The 22,322-nt window shown below is 36.8% G+C and overlaps 2 protein-coding genes across 2 annotated transcripts; one reads left to right on the top strand and one right to left on the bottom strand.

Annotated features, from left to right (window-relative positions):
• Positions 1–2,108: 2,108 nt before the first annotated feature.
• On the bottom strand, positions 2,109–10,437 carry LOC121734439 (the record flags this gene model as incomplete). Its single annotated transcript, XM_042125051.1, has 6 exons — positions 2,109–2,244; positions 3,981–4,085; positions 4,834–4,919; positions 5,944–6,069; positions 6,838–6,899; positions 10,398–10,437. Coding segments are annotated over 6 exons (555 nt in total), but the record flags the coding sequence as incomplete, so codon positions are not given.
• Positions 10,438–13,491: 3,054 nt separating this feature from the next.
• LOC121734438 lies at positions 13,492–21,601 on the top strand. Its single transcript, XM_042125050.1, has 4 exons — positions 13,492–13,601; positions 17,187–17,662; positions 20,693–20,803; positions 21,418–21,601. Exons 1-4 carry the CDS (start codon positions 13,503–13,505, stop codon positions 21,599–21,601), a joined length of 870 nt encoding a protein of 289 aa, XP_041980984.1. The 5' UTR covers positions 13,492–13,502.
• The last annotated feature ends 721 nt before the right edge of the window (positions 21,602–22,322 follow it).

Here is a 22,322-nt window from a genome sequence, read left to right as displayed (position 1 = left end):
TCTTACCCTGATTAACCATAATATATACAAGGTGTAACAAAACTAAGTGATAATACTTTAGGATGTGTATGTGTTCCTTGTAGAGAGTTCACTGTGAAAGTAGCAGCGCTGATAGACCATTTTTTTCACTTTTGTATGGGCAAGCGCTGTCTTGCACAGTAAACTCTCTACAAAGAAAACGTGCACCCCCTAAAGTATTATCACTTAGTTTTGTTACACCCTGTATAAAGATAGAGCGCAACCATACGGACTTTATACAGTAACTTTCTATAGAGATGTTTCCAATGAGTTTCTAAAATACTAGAGTAGCAATGTCTTACAAAAGATTCTCAGAAATGCGTAACCACTTTTTTGTTCTAAAGACAATGTCAAGTCATATATTCGTTATGTCATTATGTATGTGAGATATGCCTGCAGGCATCTTCGAAGTGGCAACGCGTTGCTACCGTAAACTTCCAATCTAGTTACGTTAGTAACATAGAATATCATTGGATGTTTCTATTTTGTTGGTAGAGATTGGGTGCATCGTCATGGTGTCTTCATAAAATAATAATAATAGCTCCCACACCGGTTTCGGCGACGGTGGCCGGTTTCATTGAAACCAGGCTAGCTACGCAGGAGTAATTTTATAGTGCTCAAGTGCGCATACACGCAGTACACAAGTGCACTCTCTATTCCTTTACTCTCTTATCCCAGTGGGACAGAAGACCGACACTACCGGCGAGAGATCAGGTGCAGGACCGACTTTTTACATGGATCACATGGACATCCGACGCATGGATCATCTTACTTGTCAGACGGTCAGGTTGTGTCAGTGTTTACAACGCGGGAATCGAACCCACGACCTCCGAGACAAGAGCCACGCTCTATACCACTAGACTACTTCATAAAATATTACAGCCTTAACTGCAAAGTATTGATATCAAGAGCATAAAACAGATATTCATTCAAGCTAGATCAGCACAGTTTACGGAGATACTCTTAATTGGCGGCAATTAAAAGGTTGGCTGAAGTGCAGGCTGCAGCTGAAGCAAAACAATATTAACTTGCTGCAACTTCCAGACTCATGATTGTACAATTTTTGTATAAACAGTATGCAGTTTCCAACAAGCTGTCAATATTTATACGCCTGATGCAAGTTATTGTTTTTTTTAGGTTTACAGAAACGTTTTTACTTTAGCTACCTTCTGTACCTTAGAGACCAAAAGAGTGCCAAAATAGAAATTTTACAGAGGCATGAATTTGGTCCCATAACAATTAAAAGTGGATATAATGTACTACGTTTATGTGATTTAAGAGCTCACCTAACTCTAAAAATCAAACATCGTCCTTCTCTCTTCACACTCACGCCCGTCTTTCATATGCCAGGTGAAAAAGGACGGCGCTGAATCATCGTCGATTTAGTTTTACTAGAATAAAAGACGAACTATAATGATTATGAAAAAAGTGTTTTGAGCAAATTTAGGTTTTATCAATACCTTTTTAGATATTAAAAAATATTAAAGAAAAGACAGCAAACTTCGAAGATCCAAGCAAAAATGTGTCTAAAACAAGGTTTTTTGTAAAAAAGAAACTATCGAGCATTTTTTGAGTAATCGTGTTTTCGTCTTGAGCATTTAATCTTTATGAACTGAAGTTACTTGTGTAAAAAAAACAGTTTTCTAGACCTTACAGATTTTGAGATCTAGGTTAAAGTATGTAGTCTAGTTAGGGTCATATGGGCTCTTAAGCATAAAGTTAATATACCTAGCGGAATAGAGCAACAATCTCGAGCTATTAAACGTAACCGAAATTGGTTTCATCTATCTGTGTGAAAAATATGTGTACGTATACACTTACACAAGCATTATTGAATATGAATTCTATGAGATTAAATTGTCAACGTGCGGCACGTGCCGACTGGACGTCAAAAAAAGAGTGCTGCTGTCATGTGTCACAAGTTCCTTTTTACCACGCAGTGTTACTGATAGTGACGTATCTCTTGCTCACTCCTTTTGTTTCTCTATTCCGCTAGGTATATTAACTTTATGGTTTACACTTAATCCACCAAAATAGTAATGGTATTTTAAAAAAATGTACATTTTTAATTTAAAATCTTTTAATACCACTCAAACCAACAGTGAGAACAAATCAAAAGGGTTAGTTGAACAGTCTTGAACGTAGTCGTGACAGAAGCCTTCTGATCCCCAGAACTCTGCCTCGTAGTAGCAGTCATCTATATCTTCAGCCAAGGACGTGGATGGCCTGGAAAAGAATATGCTATGAGTAAATAGAGCTGGGTACTAAGATAAGTAGCATTCGATAAACAGCAAAGTAAGAAATTGAGTCAAGTGACATGACGCTTGTGTTGCGTTCAAAGTCAACCAATCAGTAACTCTATAATTGAAAAGTTAAACTTGTGTCAAATTATGGTTACGAACAACACTCTCGATCGCAATGGCTTTTAAACAAAAAAAACTAGATCGAAATTGGCCTGCACGTGTGGATAGACCATAAAGTTAATATACCTAGCGGAATAGGGTAACAATCTCGAGCTGTCAAACGAAAAATATGCGTATATACTTACACAAGCATGATTGAACATGATTTCTATGAGATTAAATTATCAACGTGCGGCACGTGCCGATTGGACGTCAAAAAAAGAGTGCTGCTGTCATGTATCACACGTCTCTTTTTACCACGCAGTGTTACTGATAGTGAAATCTCTCTTGCTCAGGCCTTTGTTTCTCTATTCCGCTAGGTATATTAGCTTTATGTGATAGACACGATCGAGATTAGACGATCAAATTAATTATTGTGCAATATGTATCACGTATTGTGCAATATTATTGACCGTCTAGGGTTGATATTGAACGCGCCCGCCTTTCGATACTATTGTCTAATAAATCGTTCAATAATATTGTTCAATAATATTAATAAAATTGATCGTCTTGGGGCCCATTAATAAATAAATAATTTGATCATTATAATAACACAGTCAAATTCATTATTATATACATGTAACATAAAATCTGAAATAAAGGTTCATTTACACAGTTTACGATGGGGTGAAATTAGACGCTTAACCGTATTGTCGGGTGACGGGGTGAATGACGGCCTATCGGAAATCAGTAATCAAACAATTGCCTATCACCCAAATTAGCCGGTCAACTGCACCACTAATTGTTCGCAGCTAACCGGTATTTTACAATCTACTTACTGTACTATAGATATTTTACAATCATCCTGATGTAAAATAACGTAATTGTGTAATATGATTTGAAAGTATTTTTAGAAATTATGGTAAACAATAGTAAACGATAAATCCTACCACTGTTGGATGTTAGAGTTGTAACACTGGGGTGACAAGGAACCCCAAAACGAAATAGTTTAGGTACCAACCATCGCTTAGTTAAAACTCAAACTCAAACTCAAAATTTTTTATTCAGAATAATTTTTTTCAAATATTCTATGAACGTCGGGGCTACACAGATGCCTACCACCGGTTCGGGAACTAACCCGGCGAGAAGAACCGGCGTAAGAAACTCGCACGGGGCCATCTTTTTCTAAAAAGATGGAAAATTATAAAAAATATATTATAAAATTAACTAGCCAAGATACAAAAGAAAATTTTTAGAACATGATCTTATATATACAATATATTTAAATCGTGCGTTACAATAGACATATTGTCAAAAATGAGAAGTAAGCCTCATGGCGGTTTCATCTCATACTTTGAAGCCCCAAGGGGGTTCTCAACTACATAAAGTGCAGACTCTCAATAACTTTGTTTCAGCCTATATATCGTTAAGTACACACATAATATTATGACAGGTTTTAAACAAACCTTCCATCATCGCCATTTTTACTTTCCACTATGAGTTCCAGCTTAGAATAATTAAGCGTTAGCGAACTTAATTGAGGCTAGTTTAGCGATTGCAATAATTGTATCTAAGGTATAGGAATAAAATGTTATAAAATGATAAAGCAATGAAACTTACGTGAGCGCAAGATGTAGGAGATCTCCTAGGACGCCATTTTGTGGATCAGAGGCGGCGTTCTCGCAAATAGCTCGGAGCAGGCACGGCCGGCCGGGGTAACCGTGACTGTGGACAATTGACTGCTCAGAAAATTAAAGTTTAAAAACCTTAGGAGAATTTAGTTCGGTTTCTATTGTAGTATGAGTCGTATAAGATGTTATGACGGTGTAGGAAATGGCAATAATAATAAATGATGTTGATTAAAAAAAGTACAGCCTGTATAATTTTGTTTCTGAAAATTCATAAGGCAGGTTTTATCAAAGTCAAAGTCAAAAATTTTTATTCAGAATAAATTTTTTTCGAACACTTTCCGAACGTTGATGCTACTGGGGCCTACCACCGGTTCGGGAACTAACCCGGCGAGAAGAACCGGCGTAAGAAACTCGCACGGGGCCATCTTTTACCAAAAAGATGGAAAATTACAATGTCATTATGACTAAATAAAAAATAATATACAGAAGTACAATATTACAATAAAATAATATACAGAAACAGCTCTGCAGGGGGCGACCTTATTCCCACGGTGTACTATCATTCATCAAATCAGTAACTTTATAGTATGCTTTGGTACACAAACGTTCTTTCTATCTAGCGTTAATCTTAGAGTTTTCTATTAAAAGAAACTAGATGTTTTCCATATATATTTTTATAATATACCATTCTATATCCTTTTTCGGGTATCAAAGTATCTACATATAAAATTTGATCTAAATCGGTTCAGCGGCCTAACACACACACTTTCCATTAAAAATATTATTAGTATTGACGTATAGATGTATGCATGATGAATGAGATAGTCATATAAAAGTCTTACCGTTCCAACATAGATTCTATAACGGTGTAGAGGTGATGCCGTGTGAGATGATGACTGGGGCTATCATGCTTTTTTCGAGCAGTGGTCTGCAAAAGAAATCACAGTTATACAGTGTAGAAAAATAAAATAGTAGTTCCACTTCAAAGAATGTGTGCGATAAAAATTATTGTACGCCGCGCTGTGTTCTCTTGTCTTACTAATATCTATATCTATATCTATATCTATATCTATATCTATATCTATATCTATATCTATATCTATATCTATATCTATATCTATATCTATATCTATATCTATATCTATATCTATATCTATATCTATATCTATATCTATATCTATATCTATATCTATATCTATATCTATATCTATATCTATATCTATATCTATATCTATATCTATATCTATATCTATATCTCTATCTATATCTATATATATAAAACTCAAAGGTGACTGACTGATTGACATAGTGATCTATCAACGCACAGCCCAAACCACTGGACCAATCGGGCTGGGCATGCAGGTAGATGTTATGACGTAGGCATCCGCTAAGAAAGGATTTTGATAAATTCCAACCCCAAGGGGATCAAATAGGGGATGAAAGTTTGTATATTGTCTTAACGCGAGCGAAGCCACGGGCAAAAGCTCGTAATATATAAAACTCAAAGGTGAGTGACTGACATGGTGATCTATCAACGCACAGCCCAAACCACTGGACCGATCGGGCCGAAATTTGGCATGCAGGTAGATGATAATATGACGTAGGCATCCGTTAAGAAAGGATTTTAATCAATTTTACCGCCAAGGGGTTAAAATAGGGGATGAAAGTTTGTATGTAATAATACTGCTTAATGTGAGCGAAGCCGCGGGCAAAAGCTCGTTTACGGTATTAAGCTCGTTTAATACAATTAAATAAAAAGCTTTTAAAAAATAATTTAATAAGCCGAAATGAAGGGTAACTTTTGCTTACGTATAGAGAATTTTGTGAATACCATGCATGTTAGTCCCAGCGCGTTGCTAGTTGCTACTGATGAAGCAGTTGTCAATAGATAATTATGATTGGTTATTTAAATAATATATCGATTTTCTTTGTTTAATGCTTTTGTTTATTACCTCGATATCTCCAAGCAGGGGTTCAAAATAAGTGGCATTGTCGACATTGTAGTAGTTCGCTTCGAAGAACCAGGCAGCGCTTACCAGAGTCTCCGGGTGGATAGGGACGGAAACTGTAGCGAATACCTGCAAACAAAGGTACGCATTTATATTTTTTTTGTATGCATTTTATTTTACACTAGCGTAGCCCGCGACGTCGCCTGCGTGAAGGCTCTACAGCAACAAAAGTAGGTGATAATATGTAGCCTATATGCTGACACGACCTCTTAGTAATTCATGCAAAATTTGAAGTAAAACTTATACTTACTTTTTGAGTTTATCCCGGACATACATTCAGATTTACAGACGTAAACAACAATTCTAAAAGCTATATTTTTGACTTCGGTATCGATTGTAGATCACGCCCCAAGTATTTTTTTAGGGTTCCGTACCCAAAAAGAAAAAACGGGAGCCTATTACTAAGACTTCGATGTCTGTCTGTCTGTCCGTCTGTCTGTGTGTCTCCAGGCTGTAACTCAAGAACGGCTATAGCTAGACTTCTAAAATTTTCCCAGGTTGTGTAATGTGTATATCTAATATCTGTTGCCTCTATAACAACTAATACTTAAAACTAAATAAATTAAACATTTAAGGGTCATAAATTAAATAAATTAAATTAAAAACCCTATACAAAAAACACAAATTTCATTCTATTTTTGCTATATTGTGGTACGGAACACTTCGTGCGCGACTCTAACTCGCACTTGGCCGATTTTATTTAATATTCAATGTAGTTTTGACTTCGCTACAAACTTTGACTTTATTATATAATATTGTATAGATAATTATTTTCATAATCGTATAAAATTAAATTATTATTTTTGAATAATGATGTATTTTTAGAAACATGCTTACCCCCCATTGCGTAGCTTTGGTGAAGAGCAGGTAGCGTCTTTGTCTCTCTTTGGTTTCAGCATAATACGATGCAATGATGAGAATTCTGAAAAAAAAATTGAAAATTGAGGGAAATGCCGCATAAAGGAGTGAGCACACTGAGACGGGCTGTGCCGGGGCTCAGCGTGCCGGGGCTCATCGCAAAAATCCGCCTCCATACAATTTGTATGGAAGCGGAAATCCGCTGCGCCCTGACACAGTGTGCGTTACGCGCATCCGCTTCCATACAAATTGTATGGAGGCGGATTAATTCGATGAGCCCCGGCACGGCCCGTCTCAGTGTGCTCACTCCTTTAAACTTTAAATGCTACGATGAAAACAATTTAAACGTAATGTAAAGTAAATTAAACAAAATACGATTAAGATTATTATAGCATGTCACAGTTAAACTAAAAAGTGCCACGCCAACAAAAAGCAACATTGTAAGAAGAGAAAGAAGAACCTGATAGAAAGAGACAGAAAATAGGGTAATACGTACACGGTAAATACATTACGCCACATAGCTAAGTTGTCTAATATAATAAAACGACTATCCGACATGAAATTAGTAGGCTTTATGTCCAAGCAAGTTCAGATGAAATTTCTAAAAGTACATAAATATTCAAGTTACCCTATTTTAGACTTTATGTTAACGGGCTTAGGTCCAATTTCTAGTGACCTAGGCTGCGAGGATTAGCATCAGAGCTTAGTAAACATGCGGATCATACTTAGTAGCGTTTTGTTTGATTAGCCAACATTTCGTTTTCTACTTCGAAACTGAAAACTTTGACGTCTGCCATTAGTTTGCGAAACTAGTTTGAACTGGATTGTTGTAGTGTTTTCTTGATTTTATCCAGTTTTTTTAAATTTGTGTTGAAAGAAAAGGTATTTAAACCACAACAGTGCTCCAAAAGTGATAATGCGCATAGACATTTTAGTAATTTTTCGGCAACGGTCGTATTTCCCGAGCGACGATAGACGATATTGCATTTTCTAATAATTGCACTGCGTTTAAGATACTTACATATTGTATTAGTCAAAGTTCGTCGTGATATTCCTGTAGTTTTGTAACACGGTCATTATTCACGGTCACTCATGCGTATTATTAATTTTGGAGTACAGTATACAATGGTATCGTTAAATAAACAAAACCTCTTTCTGATAAAAAGATAAGACAGTGTCAGACAAACACAAGACAAAGATTTACTATTAGTGAGGTTTCAATAAGAATGGCAGATTAAATGTAAGGCAAGTATGTTGGAACTACGCTATGCCTAGCCGTGTAATTACACAGTATCACACACATATGTAACGAAACTACGCTGTTCCGGGCTTGTCAGTGCGGTGTGTGTTTTTGAAGTAGCAACTTCTAAAGCACACATGTGTTTGTGCAGTTAAGGCATTATTATTTTATTAGTGGCGTTGTGACTTTTTGGGATGGATAATTTTTTTAACACGTGACCTGATGGAAAATTTGTAAAACGGACAGATAATTAAGACCGCCGGTGTGTTGGAGTGGAGGTAACCCCCTCTCTTTTTACCGTGTGGCGAAAAGTTATGCCTACTTTAATTTTCATTTCTGAAATTTACTAGATGACGCCCGCAACTCCAATGCGCCAAATTTAGTTTATCGCGCGGGAACCGTACATTCTTCCGGGATGAAAAGTATCCTATGTCCTTTCCCGGGACTAAGAGCATCTCCATACCTTTCAGCAAAATCGGTTCAGCGGTTTGGGCGTGAAGAGGTAACAGACAGACAGACAGACGGACAAACAGACAGACACTTTCGCATTTATAATATTAGTATTTTATCATAGTTCATATCATAGGATTATCATAGTTCATTATAGTAAACTATAGTGCGTATATAAAATATAAGTATGGATTATCATAGTTCATTATAGTAAACTATAGTGCGTATATAAAATATAAGTATGGATTATCATAGTTCATTATAGTAAACTATAGTGCGTATATAAACGGCACTACTATATGCAAAAACCAGCGACACTTTTCGTCTGAATCTACACTTTTCGGTTTCAAAGGAAACTGTCTGTTACGGAACTCGCAAAGGAACGTTCTCGGCAGAACTTCATCATTTTGTAAAAGTTTAAAAGTTCAAGTTTTTCTTGAGATTAGATGTGCAAGTCCGCCGGACTTTGTATAGCCTCATAGCCCGTACAAATTTAAGTTTGACTTCGTCTTTTACAGGTGTTCGGAGGATTTTTGTATCATCTTGTTTTAAAATTAGTAGTATAATGAGGTTGCAGAATATCCAGCATTGTATATTGACCCATCGTTTTCTCTTTTGCTCGTGCACGAATGTAGGTGTGAGTGAAAAAGAGAAGTAGCAATGAGTCAATGAACGTTCTGCGTTCTCTGCAACTTCAGTGTTAGTTTTAAACATAATCTTTGAGTCTAAAATATATTATCTGTAAATTACGTTAAGTTTTGCCGTGAACCCTCAGTATGCAAATTTCTGGAATGACTTACTGGTTTACTTGGAGATGGCTTAAAGCATCATCAGTCATTTATAAAATTTGTGCATTTTGACAGATTTGCAGTGGAAATGCGTCTACGCAGCGTTGCGGTCTGAATCGTCCCTTAGGGTAAACTTATCTCTAACTCCGATCCCGTAAAGCACACAGGAGATGTTAATACATAGAATACGACGCGCCGTCTGTGTGTCGTCGCTAATTGAGCGTGACAGTATGTGTGACACTTGTATGTTTGTGTGTCTATTAGGGTCTAGTAAATTAGTACTGTTAGTTAATCTAGATTTCCAGTTATGACCTAGGTAGCTCTCGAGGGCCAAAGAAACTAGTAACTGGAAAAAAATCCTTAGACGTATACTATTTCTCCTATCTCTCATTATAGTATCTTGTGGTAATCCCATAAAGTTAATATACCTAGCGGAATAGAGCAACAATCATGGGGGAGAGCCATGCTTCGGCACGAATGGGCCGGCTCGACCGGATAAATACCACGTTCTCACAGAAAACCGGCGTGAAACAGCGCTTGCGCTGTGTTTCGCCGAGTGAGTGAGTTTACCGGAGGCCCAATCCCCTACCCTATTCCTTTTCCTACCCTCCCCTATTCCCTTCCCTTCCCTACCCTCCCCTATTACCCTATTCCCTCTTAAAAGGCCGGCAACGCACATGCAGCTCTTCAGCTCTTCTGATGCTGCGAGTGTCCATGGGCGACGGAAGTTGCTTTCCATCAGGTGACCCGTTTGCTCGTTTGCCCCCTTATTTCATAAAAAAAAACTCGAGCTGTCAAACGAAACCAAAATTGGTTTCATCTGTGTGTAAAAATATGTGTACGTAATACGTATACACTTACACAAGCATGATTGAATTGTCAACGTGCGGCACGTGCCGACTGGACATCAAAAAAAGAGTGCTGCTGCTAGTCATTTATCACACTTCTCTTTTTACCACGCAGTGTTACTGATAGTGACATCTTTCTTGCTCAGGCCTTTGTTTCTCTATTCCGCTAGTTATATTAACTTTATGGGTTCCTTTTAGGGACAAAAACTAGTTTGAAGTTTAGTACATTACTATTATAAAATACTGGAACTGTTAAAAAATCTTTCTTATAAAATTTTAATACACGTAGGAATGTTTACATTACATTAAAGCACTTAAAAATAGCTTAGATTTTTTATACCATGTAAGATACTAGCTTCTATAGGAAAAGTTGCTTATATTATTTTTTATTAGGTCACAAAACGTTCAAATATCACCCTGCGTAGTTTATATATTATACACATATAATGTGTTGTATAGTATACTGTACTAACATACAGGATGTAATAAAACTAAGTGATAATACTTTAGGGTGTGTATGTGTTCCTTGTAGAAAGCGCTGGAAGACTAAAAATTGACTTTTGTATGGGGAAACTCGTAATGCCGTGGTGGATCGCTTACTGAATGCCCATACGAATCACAAAAAATATGACTTTCAGCGCTGCTTCTTTCACGGTTAACTCTATACAATGGGACAATTTACACTGCCTAAAGGGAACTATTTACACTCCCAAAATGTATAGTAAAATATAAAATTCAAATATAGACATTTGCTACGAATAATAAATAGTTTTTAATTACTCGTAGGACATTTGTGCGAATTCAGTAATCAGACTGAATGACTGTATGTGCACAAATGCCATTACTTAATCATAATCTGCATTAAAACTCCTGCATGCCCTTTAAACCACATCAAAGTAATAGGATCACATGAATGCATGGAGTTATAAAGTCAACATCAGTCCGGCAATTTATCGAAATGCGGGGATACCGGCATTGCGGCTCCCAGCCTCGCATACGTACGACTAATGCCATATTTAGTGCATAGTATTTTGAGATCTGCAGCGCTTAAGCGCTAATTTCTGTCATAGAATGCTGTACAGATGTGTCATTAATAACTTGAGCGCGCACAAGTTTGTGATTGCTCGGTGAAACTGGGGCAAAAGGGGCATATTATGTCTATACTATATATATTTATTTATTTATCTCAGACACCTTGGCCCATATTATAAATACCTTATAGACTAACATACATACAATTATACTAAAAACTAACACTAACACTAAAACACTAACACGTATTGTCTGCGACGTGGGGCGCGAAGTGTTCGGAAGTCGTCCTCGGAACCTCCTATAGACGACTCCAATCGGTCAGAACTCCTCCTTCTCGAAGGTCGGTAGATGGTGCGTCGGGACTCTCACCACAAAGGAGCTAAAATTCACTTTGTGGCGGGACTCCAAGCGCTCGACCCTCAAGACGAAGTGGGTCTTATTCTATCTATATAATTATACATATATATAATATGTATAATTATTTAGCTGCCTGCTGCCAATAGTATATACCCGTGGGCGAAAATTTTGGGATATTTAACTTGCAAGGTGCAATAACAATAATTTCAATTTGTCTCTATGAAAATTTTCAGGTCGATTATATTGAGTGACGACTAGGATTCGATCGAATGAACGATCTTATTCTTCCCACTAATAGTATATCCATAGTCCATAGCCCATACCAATCTAATTGTATAGTTTCAGAGCAAAGATAAAATAGGCAGACAAAAATTCGAAAAGAGAAAAGGCAAGAAAGCTTTATTAATATAACGAGCTTTTGCCCGCGGCTTCGCTCGCGTTAAGAAGTATTATTATATACAAACTTTCATCCCCTATTTTAACCCCTTGGAGGTAGAATTGATCAAAATCCTTTCTTAGCGGATGCCTACGTCATAATGTCTGTCTGTCATAAAACCTGCATGCCAAAATTCAGCCCGATCGGTCCAGTGGTTTGGGCTGTGCGTTGATAGATCACTATGTCAGTCAGTCACCTTTGAGTTTTATATATATAGATATGGCTGACAGACCATAGGTCGCTTCTATATAAATGTACCACATTTTTACTTACTTACTTTACTTTTATACTTAGTGTAAATTAGTTTAAGCTATCATTGTTATTTTCCACCTTTTTGGTAAAAGGTGGCCCCGTGCGAGTTTCTTACGCCGGTTCTTCTCGGCGGGGTAGCTCCCGAACCGGTGGTAGGCCTCATGTAGACACGACGTTCTAAAAGTGTTAACTTTGTTAACCTATTTAGAAATAAATATTTTGATTTTGATTTTATCAAGTATCGCATCTGTTTCAAATAGTCTTTGCCTTTAATGGTAATTGAAGCGTTCTGGTATTCATTTAGCGATTCAGTTTGCATGTTCCGAATTACTACGGCGCATAGTTTTCTTATTCAAATTCCCTGTGAAATACTTTGAAACGTGGAGCTTAATAAAACGGAGGCATTCCAATTGATTTGGTTGTAATGTTTTTCTAATTCGTTTTGATACTGAAAAAAAAAAAAACTAAAGTGATTAAGAAAAGTTCATATAAAAGATACATAACTCTGTGCATCATATACTTTAAGCTAAGAACAAGTTTAATGCCTATCTTCATTTTTAATAACAATCCATACAAGTACAAAAAATGTGAAAATCTGTCTGATTGAAGTGGTTTTTTTTTATGAAATAAGGGGGCAAACGAGCAAACGGGTCACCTGATGGAAAGCAACTTCCGTCGCCCATGGACACTCGCAGCATCAGAAGAGCTGCAAGTGCGTTGCCGGCCTTTTAAGAGGGAATAGGGTAATAGGGGAGGGTAGGGAAGGGAAGGGAATAGTTGAGGGTAGGGAAGGGAATAGGGTAGGGGTTAGGGGATTGGGCCTCCGGTAAACTCACTCACTCGGCGAAACACAGCGCAAGCGCTGTTTCACGCCGGTTTTCTGTGAGAACGTGGTATTTATCCGGTCAAGCCGGCCCATTCGCGCCGAAGCAAGGCTCTCCCATATATAGTGGTACTTGATGCTTAAACTGATTGACCGAATTTTGACGAAATTTGCTGTGTAGAGACAAGGTGCGAGACAAAAGTATAAAGAGGGCAATTAAAACGTAAAAGTGTACGGTTCCAGCGCTTAAACAGATTTCATCGATCATCCCATCCATTAACAACTCGCTTTGCAGACATCAGAAAATTGACACATACTTTCAAGACTCTCAAATCAGGCCAACTAACGGCACCTCAATCGGAAACACCGCTTCATTTGTTCAGGCAAATAGTCGTTATATTCGCCCCGAGCCGGTACCATGTGGCTGCTGATTGTCCTCCACCTCCTCGCCCTCTCAGAGGCTGGTAGGCACAAACGTTACCTCGTGTACCCCGACGGCGGACCCGCTCGAGCGCAGGTATGTTTGCTCATTTGACGAATCCGCAATTTTATTTGCGAAATCGTGTTTATCGAGTAGATTTTTAAATGTCTCTTATTTATAAACATGTTCGAGTAGGTTTTTTAAATATTAAGTTTTATTATACGCTATTATTTGTGTTATCTATACTAATATTATAAATGCGAAAGTATCTCTGTCTGTCTGTCTGTCTGTCTGTCTGTCTGTCTGTCTGTCTCGCTTTCACGCCAAAACTACTGAACCGATTGCAATGAAATTTTGTACACAGTTATTCTAGAGTCTGAGAAAGGACATAGGCTACATTTTGATGTGGGAAAATATCTTATTTCCATGAAAATATCGATGAAAATTTATTCGCATTGCGCAGGCCAGCGCTCATCCCGGGGGTCCTGGGTTCGAGTCCCGCAGGCGGAACAAGTTTTCAATGTTCCTGGGTCTTGGATGTGTATTAAAATAATATTTCAAAAATCTTAAATATAATTATTTTATGTATAATATTATAAAAAATCCAGAAATATATCGATGCAATTTAGTTCTAATACGATTCAACAGATGGCGTTTTATTTTATTTTAGTTCTAATACGATTCAACAGATGGCGTTTTATTTTTTACTTAAATATATTTTATGTATCTATACTTCTATACTAATCCATACTAATATTATAAATGCGAAAGTATCTCTGTCTGTCTGTCTGTCTGTCTCACTTTCACGCCAAAAACTAATATTATAAATGCGAAAGTATCTCTGTCTGTCTGTCTGTCTCGCTTTCGCGCCAAAACTACTGAACCGATTGCAATGAAATTTTGTACACAGTTAGTCTAGAGTCTGAGAAAGGACATAGGCTACATTTTGAGGTGGGAAAATATCTTATTTCCATGAAAATATCGATGAAAATGAATTCGCATTGCGCGTGGCCAGCGCTCATCCCGGGGGTCCTGGGTTCGAGTCCCGCAGGCGGAACAAAAAGTTTTCAATGTTCCTGGGTCTTGGATGTGTATTAAAATATTATTTCAAAAATCTTAAATATATTTTATGTATAATATTATAAAAAATCCAGAAATATATCGACGCGATGCAATGAACATTTTAGTTCTAATACGATTCAACAGATGGCGCTTTTTTTTTACTTCGTTGGAACATAAAACTAATCATACTTATTAGTTATTATGTTTTTGTTTATAGTTTTTAATACGTTAGAATATTATGTTTAATAATATTATCACTTGCTATAATAATAATCAATCTATCTTATCTTATATGTAGAACTCCTACTGCATTTCTAAGGAGTTCGAGTGTGTTGTGTTGGCCTATATTCCATCCAGAAAATATATCAATGCAATCAACATTTTAATTCTAATGTATGAAAACAGATGGCGCTTTATTTTTTACTTCATTATTATAACAGAACTAATCATACGGTACCTACTTTATTATATATTATTGTTTTTATTCATAACTAGCTGTTGCCCGCGACTTCGTCCGCGTGAACTTTAGTTTATAGCGCGCGGTGTCAACAAAATTTGTGTCAAATTTAAAAACTTTTTAAAACCCTGGTAAGTGGTACCCATCTTAGGGCCGCACTACACCGGAATGGCAGCGCTGAAAGTGCTCGCCTCGCCGCTGCCATTCCGGTGTAGCGCGGCCCTTAATTAATCAAAATACCCAAAAACAGCTGTGCAGTGTGCACATAATCTGTACTAATATTATGAATGCGAAAGTATCTCTGTCTGTCTGTCTGTCTGTCAGTCTCGCTTTCACGCCAAACGCCAAAACTACCGAACCGATTGTAATGAAATTTTGTATACTGATAGTCTAAAGCCTGAGAAAGGACATAGGCTACTTTTTTACTGGAAAAAAGGGTTGTAAGGGTCGTAAATTTGTTCAAAAAATTCATAATAGATGGCGCCGTGCGTCTTCTACATCGCGCTGACGCTTGCTCAAAAGTCTTTCTATAAGAGGTGGTATCATCCTACATTTAAGTCTCGATTTTTTTCGATTGTTATATCTATTCTACGGTATTAAATAACTCAGTACTTTATCTGTGCAGGCAGTGACGTAACCTTAAGACCAAATTTCACCAACGACTGTTAAAGTTAATGCTCGAATTAGTATCACGTTAGCTGTTTTGTTTTTCATATGAATGAAAGAGAAGACAGGATATTTTAACAAGCTGTTAACACTAACAGACGTTGGTGAAATTGGGGCTAAACCTATCAATGATAAATAGTTTATGGGTAAAGTTGTGTAATTGGGGGGCTAAATAAGCTTTAAAATTTGGCATAATATATAAAGTTTAACATACAAAAATGAAGTACTTATTGTTTGCACACTGCACAGCTGTATTGATTTAAGGGGTACCAGGGTTTTTTTATAAAAGCTTTTGACACCAATTTTGTTGACATCGCGCGCTATAAACTGAAGTCCACGCGGACGAAGTCGCGGGCAACAGCTAGTATATTATAAAACTTTAATCATGAAAATAGTTCTTTTATTGTCAAGAATACCACTTGCAAAAATCGCATATTACAATAATTGAAGACACTGATACTGATAGTTTAATTAATCTTTAATCACTTTAAAAAAAGTGTCCATTAATTAAATTAAAGAACACTTTATTAAAAGTGATTAAAGATTAATTAATGTCATATACGATTGGATATTTCTTTTCCTAGATGTAATAGGATTTAATGTCGTATACCATTAAGTAGAACTGGTTCTTGCGATTTTAATGCAATGGTATTAATGGTGCAATAAGCCTATTTTCAAAAAAAGTGGAGTTACTATTGTATACCTCTGAGGTACAGATTTGTTAATCGAGTTAAGTTTTTCAGCTTACGCAACTTTATTCTATTTTGACCTTAAGTATTAGATGGCGACACAACCTTCATGCCACTAATTGTCACCCTCATTATTAAAATTTACTTTGAGGGTTTGGGGGTTAAAATATACTTTACCAGATTTGTATTTTCAGATTCATAATATGAAAGTGATTTTTAAATATCAGTCGCAAAATAAAAAAGTTTTATTAAAGCATTTTCAAAATCCAGACTTCAAATCTTTCTTTTGTTTGCTTAACATTTTATTCCCAATAAACCAGACCCTTACATAAACTGTTCTCTGGAAATACAAAAAGAAATTTTCGTCGTTTCCACCAGCCGCAGGGTACTTATTGGGGAAAACCTATAATAACTAATAGGGATCTTGCCTAAGGACCATAATACCTTTCCAAGAAGGATGATTGCAGGGAATTTTCCGTGGGTCGATACTTGTTTATAGTTCTTGGGCTTGTTTCATTTTGTATGCGTTGAGTTTTTGCGAAGAAATGAAATGCAATATGAGGCCTAGTAAAATAAATGATCTTTAGGGATATGATTTACAAGTTAAGGCCATTTAAGTACATAAATATAAAAAAAAACGTAATAAATTACATTTACTTTTGGCCCTCAAGCTTAAAGGTCAACTTTGTCCCAGTATAGTTATGAAATGTGAATTATGGTAGATTTAAACAAATAGAAAATCTAAATAACTTTACAATAAAATCATATCAATCTTTAACCAATAATACAATGTTATTTATATTTCAGTTCATCATAGGTCTCGGTGTTCCAGTAGACTTAAAAGAAGCATCAGTAACAGTAGGAACAGTCATCAAATTTCAGTATGACTTACCGACAAACAGTACAGAGTATACCAGTCGTATATACGGATTTGCCGAAACTGTCTCCAGGGATATGAATGGTGATGAAAAAGATGATAAAGAAAAAGATAACGCAGAAAATGACATAGAAAATGATTCCAGAAACATTGACAATATTGATGATGATTTAGAAAATAATAGTACATTAGTAGATCTAACCTTTGATGACAGAAGACGAAGATCTATTATGTATACAGAAGGAGGAGCTAACAGTATAGACGAATTTAGCGTCAACACTGATATACCGTTAGAAGAAGCTATTAGAAGGCAAGAAATAATAGACCAGAAGAATCTAGGAGATGAAGAACCACAGAGGATGAATAGATGGGACTTTTATAAAATTCTCGAGCACATGGTCGAAAGGTAAGTTTTTTTTTAAATTAGTTTAAGAATATTTTAATAATACGTGGGAGAGCCATGCTTCGGCACGAATGGGCCGGCTCGACCGGAGAAATACCACGTTCTCACAGAAAACCGGCGTGAAACAGCGCTTGCGCTGTGTTTCGCCGAGTGAGTGAGTTTACCGGAGGCCCAACCCTACCCTCTCCTATTCCCTTCCCTTCCCATCCCTATCCTCCTATATTACCCTATAAAGGCCGGCAACGCACCTGCAGTTCTTCTGATGCTGCGAGTGTCCATGGGCGACGGAAGTTGCTTTCCATCAGGTGACCCGTTTGCTCGTTGGCCCCCTTATCTCATTAAAAAAAAAAAAGGAAATCAGTTATGATCTAACGCTTAATGGTACTTATTTTAAGATAACAAAAAGTAACCGTTTTATGTTCCAATAAAGAAAATAAATAAAGTGTACAAAGAATCTTGCGCTCTTTCGCTAAAAGAAAATCAACTTTTCTTTTAATTTTTTTGTAATGCAATGGTGTCTTTCGTAAGAGCTTCAAAAGCATCTGTTTTTGGGCCAGATTTTCTATCTTAATCCAAATTTAATGTAAGTATTGGGTACCCTAATTATGGCACTTCAAGAAATGAAATGCAATATGAGGCCTAGTAAAATAAATGATCTTTAGGGATATGATTTACAAGTTAAGGCCATTTAAGTACATAAATATAAAAAAAAACGTAATAAATTACATTTACTTTTGGCCCTCAAGCTTAAAGGTCAACTTTGTCCCAGTATAGTTATGAAATGTGAATTATTGTAGATTTAAACAAATAGAAAATCTAAATAAGTTTACAATAAAATCATATCAATCTTTAACCAATAATACAATATTATTTATATTTCAGTTCAAATTTAATGTAAGTATTGGGTACCCTAATTATGGCACTTCTGTAGTGAAAGAAGCGCTCTTTATCCTTTGTAATGCGAAGGTGTTTTTTTCATCCTTATATTACAGAAATTCATTTCTCTCCTACATTTTTATAATACAATGTTTCGTTTCCGGACGCACATTTTAAATAGCTTTTTATTCTAGTTAAAGATTTTCTATCTTCGATGTCTTTTCATGGAATTTTCTACTCTCCCAATTAAATTTTATTGCTCTGTGAAATTACTCTTCGATATGTGCTGATCGATGGAACGCTTCGCCGCAATCCATATGCAGTAAGCGTATTTTCAAACTCCTCGATTCAACTCCGAAGGATTAAAACGTGTTTTCAGGCGTGTCATATGGAATACATTAAGAAGTTTATTACTTGTACAACTTTATGGCAAAGCTTAGAGTTGGTGACTGCGTAAAAGCTGGAGTTAAAGGTCTTTTGACGCTTTCTCATATACCTATCAAACTGTATATAAACTAGGTGAGGCATAATTCCCTTGACGTCGTTGAAAAAGAATATCCCGGAATCCGGATAAGTCGAAATAAAAAGTATTAAAAAAAATTACAATCAGAATTAAATAACAAGGGTTTTCCAATAAGGACTCGACAACTTTTTTTCAAAATAAAATTAAAACTATTTGAGATATTTCAAAAATTTAAGTATCGGCTTGAAGTACAATAAAAACATTTTTGAATGGAACTAGACTTCCCTCATATTGGCCGCAGGAACGTTTGCAGCGATGGTTCGTTTTCTCCTGAATAAACTGACAGTGACAGTTCGAAGTTAAGTGAAAGATTGTGGTTGTGTCCAGAAACTAAATTCAAAATTGTGAAGACCCTATTGGAAAACACATTATACGCGGGAGAGCCATGCTTCGGCACGAATGGGCTGCCTCTACCGGAGAAATACCACGTTCTCACAGAAAACGGGCGTGAAACAGCGCTTGCGCTGTGTTTCGCCGAGTGAGTGAGTTTACCGGAGGCCCAATCCCCTACCCTATTCCCTTCCCTACCCTCACTTATTCCCTTCCCTTCCCATCCCTAGCCTCCCCTATTACCCTATTCCCTTTTAAAAGGCCGGCAACGCACCTGCAGCTCTTCTAATGCTGCGAGTGTCCACCAGTGACTGTTTGCTCGTTTGCCGTTTTTATAGTTTAAAAACATTCTAATAAATTATTAAGAATGCCTTACAAAATCAAAAAGTAAAGTAATTCGCGCTGCGTCTCGTTAAGTCTCGTTTCGTAGAGGGTAACTGAATAACTCAAATTTATCTCCAGCTTAAGTTTAACAATATAAACATAAACAATAAGTTTTATCTGCTAAACTGAAACTAAGCGGGAGTTGCCAAGACATTCCTAACGAGGTACGAAAATGTTTGTTTGATTAATGAAATATGGAAGTTCAAGATACAGTTAATGGCGGTTTAATGTAAGATTTAAGCTTCGGACAAACTGTTAATAAGTAAATTGCAATAGTCTTTGAAACTTTTCTTTCTTGCGAAATATAAAATCTATTTAAATAAAAATGAAATTTTAAAACTCGAGAACGGCTGAACCGATTTGGCTAATTTTGGTCTTGTTATATTCGCGGAAGTCTTTTTAGGGTCTACACAGACGGACCGCATTTCAACTGCAATCCAACTGCAAATTGCAGTTCAAGTGCAGTTTGAATGCAGTTGATAGGACTGCAATACGACTGCAATAGAACTGCAAACCAAACAGTTCACACGAATGCACGCCGACTGCAACTGAACTGCAATCCGACTGCGCGTTTGGTTTGCAGTTCTATTGCAGTCGTGTCAACTGCATTCAAACTGCACTTGAACTGCAATTTGCAGTTGGATTGCAGTTGAAATGCGGTCCGTCTGTGTAGACCCTAAAGTATTACCTCTTTGTTTTGTTACAGCCTGTAGAGGTGTATAATAGTTTTCACCGGATATTTTTTTGCATGTTACATATAGCCGTTTCCGTCTATAGTTATATAACCAGCACAAAATATTGAACCGGAATTTCTATGCAGTTCCAAAGTTATAAACTTTCCTAACATTTTCTATTCTCCATACAAAATCACAGGACACAAAAGACTTCGAATAAAGTATTAAAGTGTTCAAAATTTACAGGTACGGCTATTCAGGTAGACCCTGCCTGCTCAGAACCATCTGCGAGGCGGCGGCCGTACCTTTTACCTACGAAAACGGCTTGCTTGGAGAAATTGGCCATATATTATTCACGTAAGTGCTTCCAGTATAAAAGCATAACAGACTTTAGTCACTATTCGGGATCTAATACAGCTGAGCCTAAAGTTGGGCTTATTTTACCCGACTGTGAGAGGAGGGGAGTGGTTTGATTTTTAGATAAATGGACCTGCGGCTCTAGACAAGTGGCAAGCGATTATCGTAAACGCTTACGCTAACGCAACAAAATATATGTGATTTGACATAAGTCATCGCTTCGCTAGCGATTACTAATGTCAAATCCCATACATTTTGTAGCGTTAGCGTTAGCGTTGACGATAATCGCTTGCCACTTGGCTAGCCCCGCTGAGCCACTTATCAAGGGTGAACGTTTGTCTTCCATTGGTTAAAATATGTATCATTGTCATGGCAATGAAAAATGGTGCTGAGAGAACGAAGCCAAATCCTGTATTTATATTACGATTTGGCTGATCGATATTCAGTAAGCCAGATTTTGAAAGTAAACTGAAGCTAAACTAGGCCAAGTCTTGGTCTATCTCTCCCCTGAAGCCAAATCTTAGTCCATCCTTTTACTCAAGCCAAATCTTAGTCCTTCTCTTCATTAAAGTCCATCCAAATTCTGCACTGAAGCCCGCACTCTATATTTTCAGGCCATCAACGACAAAAGACAGTTTATCCCACCACACGGACAATGAGTACCACGCTGCAGAGCGACTGGGTAGATCAGCTGATACATCCAGCTGCGAGACCCTCTTCCCGGAGTGCGAAGACTCCATCCTGGACACCTTCACTGGAATCGGCATGGATACGTTACACAAGTTTGGGTTCTATTAATAAATGGATATAAATTATTTTGTTTTATTCTCACCCTTAGACAGCAAGATGAGCGAGGTGAATAAGTATTTTCCTAGTTCTTAAACCTTATTTCTAAGGCAGTTCAGACTGCAACGTGACGAGGTGACGTATTTTTAAATGAGCCATTTAGAACTTTTTAAGGTGAACAATAATATTAAAGATAATTAATAGATGTCGCTTACGTCTACTAAATATAGAAAAAACACAGTAGTAATGTACACATAACCAATACTACTTATGTTAAACTAAAACGTTTTTTACACATCTGAATACCCAGTTTCCAAAATCAAAAGTTAAAGTTAATTCTCGAATTAGTATCACGTTACCTCTTTCGTTTTCCATATGAATGAAAGAGAAGACACAACATTTTAGCAAGCTGTTAACACTAACCTACGTTACTGAAATTGGGCCTTATACTATTTTACTTAAAGCATAGCACCAGAAAAATTATCGAAAACTTTGTGATAGCAAAAAGACGCTAACAGCGAAAAAGTTGCTAGATAACCACGTACATGTTACCTCAGCTCCATTAGTCCGTCCCAGCGGCTAGAACTGGGGAATATTCATGAAATAATTCATTTGCGTGAGTCGTGTTCTGACCTAATTCTATCTGTGGTTTTTGCTCTTAGCTCCCTAATCGTGTGTTTAGACAAGAATTTTAGCTAATGAAAACTTTAATGTTGAAATACTGGATGTTCAT

This window comes from Aricia agestis, chromosome 15, assembly GCF_905147365.1.
Source record: "Aricia agestis chromosome 15, ilAriAges1.1, whole genome shotgun sequence".
NCBI classification, from domain to species: domain Eukaryota; kingdom Metazoa; phylum Arthropoda; class Insecta; order Lepidoptera; family Lycaenidae; genus Aricia; species Aricia agestis.
The sequence above is the reverse complement of the archived record's forward strand: the minus strand, read 5'-3'. Positions and strand labels throughout refer to the sequence as shown.